Source organism: Brienomyrus brachyistius, unplaced genomic scaffold, assembly GCF_023856365.1.
Source record: "Brienomyrus brachyistius isolate T26 unplaced genomic scaffold, BBRACH_0.4 scaffold35, whole genome shotgun sequence".
In the NCBI taxonomy this organism is placed as follows: Eukaryota; Metazoa; Chordata; class Actinopteri; order Osteoglossiformes; family Mormyridae; genus Brienomyrus; species Brienomyrus brachyistius.
In genome coordinates this window covers 1,075,280-1,087,413 of record NW_026042310.1, presented here as the reverse complement: position 1 = coordinate 1,087,413, position 12,134 = coordinate 1,075,280, and the positions used below count along the sequence as shown (strand labels likewise).

General features: G+C 43.2%; 1 protein-coding gene across 1 annotated transcript in view; it reads left to right on the top strand.

Moving 5' to 3' along the window:
- Positions 1-12,134, top strand: part of LOC125721669 (uncharacterized) — a 101,484-nt gene that overhangs the window by 40,427 nt on the left and 48,923 nt on the right. Inside the window, exons 8-10 of the mRNA XM_048997605.1 lie at positions 6,412-6,482; positions 6,588-6,693; positions 6,946-6,984. Coding sequence (XP_048853562.1) covers positions 6,412-6,482; positions 6,588-6,693; positions 6,946-6,984 — 216 coding nt within the window. The remainder of the gene's footprint in view (positions 1-6,411; positions 6,483-6,587; positions 6,694-6,945; positions 6,985-12,134) is intronic.

Sequence of the window (12,134 nt, the reverse complement as noted above, 5' to 3'; positions counted from 1 at the left end):
AATACCATGTGAATGTAATGTTTAGCACAATGCTGTAGAGATGTAACACAATAAGTGTTTCTGCACCTGATGTTAGACTATGTGCCTTGTATGGTCAGTGGTGGCTTAATGGTTACACTTGTGAATTAGCTGCCCCCTGCTATGTCACATTGTCACATATGGGTTAAATGCAGGACACATTTTGTTGTTGTGTACTGTGGTGTGTCAACAATGACCACTGATCACCAAATTCATGAATATGTGCCTTATCGCTGTGTTGAAGGCCAAAGAATATAATTGGTCCTGTAGCTAAGCAACATGTGACCAGGTACGACTGCTACTGTTCATGATTGAAGAAACACCTGAGATCTCACAGTAATTTAGGGCGTCTCCATTGTTATGCCTGGTTATGGCTGGTTTTGATGCTTGATGCAAATATCTTGATAACACATATGACAAGTGTGTAAAAATCAGTGTAACTGACCATGGGACACACTCATGCAGGGTGTCCGGTCGTGGAATGACATGAGGCTAAGTTTAGAGATGGAGCTAGGTTGAGTCAGACTTTCGGTAAAGTCTGCCTTTCTTTAGCTACTTTCATGGAATACCCCCATGGGCACAAGATTAAACAGCACACTGTTTTTAATGATGAAACACACTTATGGAAACTATGTTTATTGTGATTGCCTAGCGTCAGTCTAACATGTTATTCTGCACTGCCTCAAATATCATACACAGACAAAGATTACTCACACAACTGTCAGGAATTAAGATGAGGCTAAATCTACAGAGTATATCAAGAGGATCAAGTGACGTTTGCTTTAAACTCATATTAGTTTTTTTCTTTATTATTGTTATTACTATTATCCATCCATCCATTTTCCATAACGCTTATCCTACTGCATCCTTATTTTCCAAACCGCTTATCCTATTAGTTTTTTTTCTTTATTATTAGTATTACTATTTTATTTACTTGTTTATGTGTTATAATAATAATTATTATTTTATTTATTTACTTTTTACTGTCCAGTTTTCTCTCCCTGTTGGGGGGGGGGGGGGGGTTAGCGTACTGTGCCACACTCCAGGCCAGACGGTGGCGGTAATGCTCCGTTAAAGCTGTATACCTACTACCGTAAAAACCGAGCGAGAGAGGGAGGGGGAGAGGGAGGGGAGGGAGAGGAGGAGGAGGAGGGGGAGAGGAGGCGGAGGAGGGGGACGGGCGTGCGAAAGCGTTTACAAAAGGGCGAGTTTGCGAGCGAACGCGCTGCGGGACCTACGGGAAAGTATACATATATAGTGACCATCCCACAAAGGCAGATCCATTACCAACAGAAGTGAGTAGTACAAGAACCTAGGGAAAACTTGAAGACGAAGAGTTCGTGCTGGTGGACGAGGAGCAAGAGCGAGGACCAGATCGGAGGCGTGCGGGAGGATCGGGATCCGGCGCTTGCTGGAGCTTGGAGCTCGTATCCGTCCGGTATTATGCACAGCCCGCGGTGATGGTGTGAGCAGAGCGACTACGGATCAAACAGCAGCGGCCGCAGTCATGGAGCGAGAGCGGATTACTGGACGGATGTATAGCACAGAGCACCACGGTCGAGGGTGAGTGTCTGCTTTTTCATTCCTGTATGTCAGCCGGTATTATGTACCAATACTACCTATCGGGCCTTTCCGCGCACCTGCAGCTCCGCTTTGTCACGAGGTGTTGGGCACAGTTGTACTGTAATGTTACGTGTTCCAATATTTCTTCAGCATTTAAGTGTTAATGGGAGTTCTGTTTATAATCACCGTTTTGTCTTGTCGCAGACCAGCGACAACAGGTGACTGGAGCTTCTTGTCGAAACTTTTCTTTATTTCGGCATGAGATAAATAACGTTGCCATCCGATCTCCGTAACACCGGTTATAAAACGGCTTTGTAGCGGCGTTGCCAAGCGTTTGTAGCGGCGTTCCTCACGTGTCCAATTGCGTTACATATTTTCTGCCAGACAACACAACGGAACTTAAACAGCAGTTGCATCCTCTGCAATGAAATAATAAGAAAAAATAAGAGTAAATGCCGCAGCGAGCCGCTGTCTTGGGCCCTGGTCACGTAGCGTGTTTTTACGTGTGGTCACGTAAAAGTTTTGCCGTAGCTTCTGTGAGGTTCGCGTTACTGACGTCCTCCGCCGCGAAAGTGCTATGGAACCTTGTTTTTTTTCAAGGATTTTTCTCTTTTATTATTATTATTGTTTCCTGCACTAAAACTGCAAGTGCTAGACCGACCAAACTTGGTAGGATGATGTGAATTCTTACCCACTACTCAGAACATCCGACTAAACCCTGTCAGCCGTAGCGCCTCCCGTTTGTCCTACAATCGAAATTCTTTTTTTTCTGCCGATACAGACAGCCTTGCCCTAACAACTTGATGTTTCGACTCTGAAGTTCCGCCTACTTAGATTTTTTGCTAATTTGCAAATCCTACTTTTGCCTTAAATTTCTACACCGTCTAACGAAAGCAGACAAATGAGCATACCTGTCAAGGTTTGGATTTGAAAATAAGGGAAATTTTCCGGCACCCGCCGTGAGCCATCCCACCACCGCAACCAGGCTCCAGTATCCCTTACATTTTAAGACAGGTGTACAAGAAATATACCATTTGTCATTTACATTTTATTTTCATTGCACATTTTCTATTAATTTTTCATGTTCACTCATGCGGCTCTCTGTCATTCACTAATGACTTGGATTTTTCATGCCGACTGACATCGTTCCTTCCCCGTGGGAGACACTAAAATCGCATTTACAAATCTTACAGATCGCGTGACTGTGCCCCATCCTGCTCCTCTTTAGGAAAGTAAATTCGTCGTCCCATTTTCCGATGTATTTACATGACTTCTTTGTTTCTTGGCAGGGACGCCTTCTCCTTCTTCACATCCATCCATCTCTCTCCTTTCTCGTTCCCACTGTTGGCACTAATCTCGTGATAACTGCCACCCAGGCTATGCAGGTGGCAGTTCTCGCGAGGCTACTGACAGTTCAGTTTGGAGAGGCAGAAGAATTTTTAAATATATATATATATATATATATATATATTTATTTATTTATTTATTTATTATTATTATACGGGAGATTTACGGGAAAATACTAATACGGGAGGACGGCGGGAAAGAGGAGTAAAATATTTTCCCGGCCAAAACGGGAGACTTGACAGCTATGCAAATGAGGCGTCAAATCAATCCGTCTTCTGAGCTGATCGATAGTCATAAAAAGCCTGACATTTCTGCATCATACGATAATCAGCCACGCCCAAACTCCACCTGAATTTGGCCAATATCAGTCTGACTGCTATAACTTCACCCTGCCTTAGGCTACCTTAACTAAAAATTGAAATCCTGCCTCCCTACACCATTCGATATAAAGCGGGCCGCATTTCGTCAATAGGGGGCGCTACAACTAAAAACTACCAATATCTCCTGACTGCCTAGACTAACTGAAATTTGGTGGATAAGTACTACTACCAAGCCTGAGATCAGCCATGTATAATGACAGTCATTAGTCATAAAATCCTTGCCACCATCGGCCAATCAAAATCAAGCAGCATTTTGACAGGCCTTTGGCTATTGTTAAGCCTGTCAATCTGAACTAAAACGGGCTGGTACATTTGTCTCCAGACCCTTAGCATACCATGTTAAGGACACCCCAATCGGCCACATGGGGGCGCTACAGCGACAGGTTTTGCATTTCTACTTATTTCTCCTGAACTGTTATGGATAAAATTGAGATTTGTTACAGAGCCAATGCACTGGCTCATGGCAAATGCAATGCCATACAAAAGTTCGTCCTACATCTTTCCCCTTTTGCCTATTTTGTAGGAGTCTAAAAACATGACTTTGTTAACCTCCTAGGATTTTCACCCAACCTGCATAAATATGGTATTATTCAAATCAGAAGACAGGCTTAATAAATCATTATTTAAAAAAAATCCTAACCTTTCTGTAAGGTACCAGCCACACCCAGACCATACAGGTGCCACGCCCATTTTAATCAGACCGCTGTATCTCTGGCCTGCCTCAGCCAATCACTACCAAACTTGAATAAATCCTGTAGGACAGTAGTGGGGATCGGCCCTCCAAATTTGGTGCCGATCTGTCAAATGGGGGCGCTACAGCAATGCAACATGTGTCTCTAAACCTGCAAAACCAGTGACACTGACATTTTCCTCATTCTGTTCCACTGACATATTACTGGTCAAAATCCTTTGTACTGCAAGTTCTGCGAGTCATGTTTGTTTAATGACAGTCATTTGCGTTCCCTTGTGATATTTAAAAACTGAATAAATGGCATATTCCTATAACTCCAACAATCTGCACCCCAACTAGGTGATTCTGGTAGCAAGTGAATCAGGACATTGCCTTTGTGGATGATTCATAAAAAATAAAAAAAAAAACTTGACCTGTCTGTATAATATGGCCACCAGCCACACCCAACCTGCACCATTTATATGCCCATTTCAATCAAACAGCTAAATCTCAGGCGGGCTTCAGTCGATTCTCACCAAATTTGACCGACTAATGTAGCACTGGCCCACAGACAGACCCTCCAACTTTGGTGCCAATCGGTCAAACGGGGGCGCTACAGTCACTGTCCATATACGTCTAAGTCCCACCTTAGCAAATTCAGCTGGAATGTCCTTATTTCCTTTAAAACCTTCAAAAATTGTTACTGTTCCCTTCATCTGACTCCAGATTTTTAATTGCCTGTGATTTTCCTGCCATTTGACCTTCTTCTTCTCCTCCTCCTTCTCCTCCTCCTTCTTCTCCTTCTTCTCCTTCTCCTCAGAGTTCATTTATAACATAGGCAGTGTGTACTGCAAATTTTTGGATATTTTTCTTAATAAATTGGCCACCAGGTGGAGTCAGTGCTCTATTTCATAACGTAGTGAAATTTGTTTGAAAATTTGTAGTGAAAATAGTGTTGAAATTTACAGATATACTGGCTTTTGATTTGCAGTGGAAACTGATCCATAATCTATGGTTGTAAATAATGATGAGGAAAATTTGACAGGATACTGATAACCAGTATTTCTTTTGTCTAATATCGCCGATTACTAACTACCCTCTGAGACTCTTGCCAGGCGGTGAGGCGTCGATGCTGAAACTTTATTCTGTGTAAAACTAAAGATTAATTTTATGATGAATTTAAAATGGTCTTACTGGCTGGTACATTGAGACCTCTTTAAGCAGATTTTCTACCTCGTCTCGTAATTAATGATAAATCCTTTATTTACCATTGGCACAAGTACAGCTACATTGCAATGCTTCTCTTCACCTACCTCATCTTGTACTCCATAGCTTGGGGGGGTGACAGTGCAGGGTCTGCTAATGTGCGGCACCACTGGGGTTGAGGGTTAAGGGCCTCGTCCAAGGGTCCACAGACATGTGATGGTTATGCCAAGGCCAGGTCTCAAACCAACGACCTTCTGATCACGAGCACAGAGGCTTAGCCCACTGAGCTACACGCCGCCAAATTTTACAGGATCTTCCCGTGTTGTAAATTAAACTGTGACCCATTTTGATCCCACATGGGAGGTGATTTTGTCTCGTATTATCAGACCTGGTGATCGATCCTGGGGAGGTGGGGGCATCGTGTTCCTCATTTCTTGAGGCTGGTGAATGAGCCAATAAAATCCCTCATCCTCTACTATGCAAAAAGCCAACGTAATCTTCTGTTATTGTAGTAGTTCTGTACTCAGCTCTGGTGCTGCTAACGTTCACTATTTATAAAGTTCACATGTCAGTCAGCAATATCAGCCCATATTGATCCATCGGACAGATACCTACATCTTGATTTATAACAAATACTGACGTGTTAAATGATGTACTGTACGTCCGTAGCTGTTAGTGTTTAAATGTTAGAGGTCAGACCCTGAGGATGGAGACTGCAGATAGGGAATCTCAGTTTTTAATATTGTTAATGTCCTTTATACGTGTCAGTCCTGACCTCTATCATCTCGATCTTCTCTGGCTGCAGGTGGGTGGTCAGACTTCTGCTCCTCTGCCTTGGACCCCATCACCCTGCTGTCTTCGGCACTGACTTATGTGAGTAGACGCCTCACACTGACTCTGTGGGCTAATTAGCTGTATATGTTAATTCTGATCTGTTTTATGAATTATATGATGGTGTGAGTGTCTGACATGGGTGTCGCCTGTAAAATCCCCCCCATTATAGGGGGCAGTCGGGTCTCTCACTGTGTTCCTGTAACTTAGCTGCCTGGTTACGCTGTAGCTGCTCTGTGTGATGATACTGATTTTGCTGAATATAAGCTGTGATACGTAATTAGGACAAAGACCCCAGGCATAATGAATGGGCCAATCAGTGTGGAGGGCTGGAATTATGGGTAATTATAATACTGATCTTTTAATGACTTTGTTCTGTATGTTAATCAATTGTAGATGTTTCTCCTGGAGCGACTGCCACACTGCCCTGTGATGGACCTGCAGTTAATGACACCAATCAAGTGGAGGTGCTGTGGATTTATGGAAGCTGGACTGCCTGTTCATTTAAAAATAGGACTTTGTGTGAACACCCTGACTTCGTGAATCGGACTCAGCTTCAATCCATCCAACAGAACAACTTCGGTTTGGTCATTAATGATGTCCGGATCCAGGATGCGGGGGGATATAAGTGCCTGATCAATGGTGCAGTTATGCAGAGGATTCGCCTTTCTGTTAGAGGTAAGTAAACCCTCTGACCGGCCACCTCAGACCTCAGGAGACCCCGTCCCTGTGGGGCAAAGCCTCCTCCAGCTCAGCCTGCCTCCCTGCCCTGTTGAGCAGAGCCCTCACCCAGAAGATGAGAGCAGTAGGGACCCCCCTCTGCAGTTCCTGTCTCTTCCCAGGCCCCCTGGTCATCTTGCGTTTCACACACACTGCTGTAGCTCTGAGGCTCAGACTGACTCTGCTGTTTGTGTTCCTGTGTGTCTGTAGGAGGCCGGAAGCGAAGGGCTGCAGAGACCCCACCTGAAGGTTTGTGCTGATTTACTTTACTTTACTATGTTTAATTGAAGCAGCTTTCATGTTGACGTCAGGCTTGTTGGACACGACACACCCTTTAATCTGTCAGCTCTATGTCTGATGGGCCTGATCACAGGAGGCCTGGAGTCTGAATTATTTCAAAGAAGCATTTACACAAAACAAATCCAGAAATGTGCATATGCAACTTCCCATGCAATTTTCCTGTCATTTTTAATAAATATCAGATTTTGCATGGGATGTTGTGTATGTACATTTTAGACGTCTTTACACATATCCACATAAATAGCCTACAGTCATGGCAGTGCGGTACGGCATAATGTCGTTCAAGTGACCATAAACGGAAGGATTAGAAGAGAAGGAGTTTTCAGGGATTTTTTTTTTACTTTTTTGCACGTTTACTCTCTGTACTGTGCACTATTTTGCACTGTATGCGTGTTTCTGTTCTTTATACCCTGTTACTGTATGCAGATGTTTCCTCTTGGCATTAATGAAGTTTATCTTCTTCCTTTGACTATTATGATGACTGACTTATGTGGCTTATGAGCTGATTTAGGCTCCCAAGACTCATTCTTCTACAATAATGTTCTGATGTCGGTCCAGCATTAGAGACCAGCCGCTCAAACTCAGGCTGTACTGGTTCACATACAGGCTCTGACTACGGCTTTCTGGCAACAGGCATCTACCAGAGGGAGTAGCAGTATCTCCTGATTGTCTGGGCAAAAACCACTGCATAATAGGGAATTCCCCAGTTAAGATGCCATCAGCATGTCAGTTTGCCTCAATATTTAGTCACACTGGCCCTGTGTACAAGAAATAATGTCTGTACCTCTATTGTCCGATCCGACCACTTTTATTTTCGGGGAGTTTACCTGAGCATGCAGTTCATTTGCATTGACTGTTCATGGTTTTTTGTGGGAGGCTACTGGGCAGGATCTCAGGCTCAAACACGTACACACATTTATACGATTGTTACCCAAGGGGACTAATGTATTTTTATACATTTGTAGGTTTGATGATAAATCTGGATCCGCCTGGGTCACGTGTGTGGAGTTTGCATGTTCTCCCCATGTCGTCGTGGGGTTTTCTCCAGGTTCTCCGGTTTCCCCCCACAGTCCAGAAACATGCTGAGGCTAATTGGAGTCGCTAAATTGCCCATAGGTGTGCATGTGAGAGTGAATGGTGTGTGAGTGTGCCCTGTGATGGGCTGGCCCCCCATCCTGGGTTGTTCCCTGCCTCGTGTCCATTGATTCCGGGATAGGCTCCGGACCCCCCGCGACCCAGTAGGATAAGCGGTTTGGAAAATGGGTGGATGGATAAATCTGGAATTTCTTCCATGTGCCATTTTCTGTTTGTTTTTTTTTTTCTTCTTTTGTATGTGGCATGATGCCCGTGTAAATGGCTGCCTGCGGGAGGACTCCACTCGCAGTTAGACCGGGTTCCTTTAAGGGCTCCTCGGCTGGTGATGTGTTTAGTTCAGCCAGTTGCCGGTTAGAGGGAGCAGCCATATTTTTCCTGTTTTTTTTTATTTTTTTATTTTTTGAATACGTAACATATGAACATATAAGCCACACAGTACAGTACGATATAAAGATTACAAAAGAAGCAGATAGTGACCGTAGTCGATTACAGAGAGCTGGTACAAATTGAGATTACAAAAACATGCGGAGCATTCCCCTCATTGCATCAAATTAAATGAAATGGAGAGCGTATTATAGCAGACCTTTAAATTTAACCACAGATCTTTCGTTTTCTAAAGTCTTGAATGGATCGAGTCATCCAAGACCAAGCCTGGGTGGCGTGCATTTGTACACTCAGTTGAAGTGTTGTACTGATAAGCAGTTATCAGTACTCGGTTGAAGCGGTACGTTGAAGTGATGTACTGATAAGCAGTTATCAGTACTCAGTTGAAGTGATGTACTGATAAGCAGTTAACCAATATTGTGTTAGAGGTAGATTAGGGTAGAACCAAAATCTTATATATATATATATATATATATTTATTTATTTTTTTTGCTGCAGGGATAGCTGTGAATCGTCATTGAGGAGGCAGGGGTTGGGTTGTATGTTCTTAAGTAGTGAGGATATTATAGAAAATATCTCATGCCAGAAGCATCTGATTGTAATGCACTCGCAGAACATATGCATTGTTGTGCCAAGTGTCTGATCTGGGCAATGAGTGCAATTAGAACTTGAGAGTAGTTTCATCTTGAAACATTTTAGGGGAGTTGTGTATCCTCTGTGTATTAACTTAGTGTATAAGTTGATGTGCGAGATTTTTGGAAGCATCTAGGTTTCCCCAGTTATTCTCCCATAAAAGTTCTACACCAAGTGTGTTCAAGTCCCTTTCCCACATCCTTTCTACAGCTAGGTCTTTTTGGAATGATGGTGAATTAAAGTATTATAAATAACCGTTACAGTCCCTCTTGAGCACTGTTTGGGATCAGTGCATGTTGGACTCTAAAATTGGCCTCTAAACTTTGGACTCTAACTTTGGAATCGGCTGACTCCAGGACACCCGATATGCTTTCATTGCGGACCTCAGTCTTAGGTAGAGCAAGTGAATCTGACACTTCATACATCAGTTGTTTTGTCTCGAAACAAGCGCATGGCAGTATTATCAAATAAGTCACCGCAAACAGACTCATGGGCCCATGCAGAGAATGTAAATGGCTAACCTCCTGATTGAAGATAATAGTTCTTCCATAATGCAGATGTTTTATGAAATATTTTTGTTGCACCCAGTAATTTTTAATTTTTTTCCCAAACATTAAAGTTAACTATGATACTCTCATGACGCAGCTGGGTGGCTTTACGACCTATACCTGAATAGGGCAGGTCGTCTAACCGAGGTGTCTAACACGTTCTGCCTCTATGGCCCGCCTGGTGCCTGGGTAGCCTGGTGTCTCCATACCTGCAGTGGTCTAATTCGCAAGGCATAGTAGTAAAAGTTTAAATTTGGGACCGCCAGGCCTCCAGTGATCTTGCTTCTTTGTAAAGTTGCGAGTTTAATTCTGGGACGCTTTCCTCCCCAAATGAATTGTGAAATGAGAGAATGCATTTCCTATATGTATTTTGGAGGGGGAGCAAGGGGTATCATAAAGAACAAAAAAATTTATATGGGGCAAAATGTTCATTTTAATAGTTGAGATTCCGCCTTGCATACTGACCTGCAGAGGTTCTTTTTTACCCCCATTCTTGTGTTGTTCCCTGCCTCCATATTTTCCAGAATAGGCTCCAGACCCCCCATGACCCAGAAGGATAAGCAGTTTCAGGAAATGGATGGATGGATGGTTGGGTTATGCTATGAAAAAAAGAGGGAAAAAATAAAAGAAGAAATACAATTTCTCCAACCGCAATATAGACACACGGTTATTGGTCACATAGAGCTGGTGTTCTGGAAAACAGATGAGTGTGAATTTCTTCATAGGGTGTGAAAGATGAGGGCCAGAGGAACTCATTGAACTTGGTTTGATGTTGATTGGTTTAAAAATGGAGGTATTACAATTTATCCAACAGCAATATTGATAGACGGTTATAGGACACATACTGTACAAGTGGTGTTATGGTGACTGGCATTGCACTTTCAAGACGGACCCTAAGTTTTCCGGCAGTTTTATGTGAGCAGAAGGATATTCGATCCCGTCTTGCTTTGTATTTTTAATTCATATCGCTGGAGAATAACTAAAGCGTAAAATATTCTCCTCGTTTAACTTCATTTGTGGAGCCTAATCTGCAAATAATTACCATCATTGCAGTTTAGATGTCAGTAAATGTAGCGAATATTGAACATAAAACCAACTTCACCGCGGTAATTGTTATTGGCTGCCTCTGTCATCGAGGTCTGTATCAGCCTCAGATCGTTCTGTTGTTCTAGCAAAGCTAGTTTCACTGCTGAAGCGATTAGCATTTTCCAGGTCCTCCTTTGAGATAGTTAACACCGTTTTTTTCTTTTCTTTCACCGGAGACATGAAATCACCCTCTCGTTTGCCTCCCATCTTTCCTTGTGCCATTATGCTGGACTTTGCATTAGAGTTGGTTGATTTTGTCAGGGTACTATTGAAAGTTAAGGGATAGTTGAAGACGAGCTACCAAGTTACACGTGCATCGCAGACCAGCGCCACCCTGGAACTCCATTTAAACCTTTTCCTCAGTTTTTTGTTAGTGCAGATTCTGTATGCGCGCGCTGTTAATTTTTGCCCCGTGCCCAGATAATACGTGACCAAAGTAAGTATTGTTGTTGATGTATATGGAAACCGAGCAGCAGTGAAGCCGGTAATGCGGGCTTAATTCTGGGGTTGCGGCGCTGCAGATTAGTTTAAAAATTATTCATTTAGTTTTCGAGTCGGTGTCGGATGATTAATGGCTGTAAGCTTTTGCCGTTCTGTTTGGTAATTACGGGCTATTAGCCCTGTGTGTTATGCCTCGCAAATGCGATCTCCCTGTACGATGGTGCCTAAGTAGCGTAAAAGCTAAGGGAATAGCTAATTGCGAGTTTGTCTGATGTCGCATTTGGGATTGGTATCACTGCATTTACCGTTTTTCATGATTTGTTACATGTTTGTATGGGCTATTCAATGATTATAAGTATATTTCTGTTAGTGCTGTAATATCTGCATACCTGTATATCTGCATATCAGTCCCTGAGTGCCTGTAAGAGGTTATAAAGCCAGGATCCTTACCATCCCGAGGTCCGTCTCTTCCATTCAGTGTCCTAACCGACACTCAGGAGTGTTTCTGTCATATCATTAACAAACCACCCTAACAACCCTTGTAACAATGACGACGATGACTGTGTCACTGTTTATTTTGTTCAGAACCAGCTGATTTTGTGTCTCTTTTCCATCCCCAACCAGAGAGACTTGTTTGCAAAACGTATGAAGACAAAGACAAAGAAGTTCCTGATGAAAACCCTCCAGGTGAGTTTGTACCCTGTGTGATAAACATGCTTCTGCCCCAGACTGAATCCTACATTCTCTGATCCTTCAGTTACGAGTGATGCCAGTTGTTTAATGACTAACGCGGGATCAGAGGGGACACAGGGCTGTGTAGAGCGAGCGGCTCTTTGCAGGCTGAGGGTGAAGATGTCAGTGTCATGCTGGCTGTGCAGAGCCGCCCAGTACCTGCAGTTTACAGCAGACAGT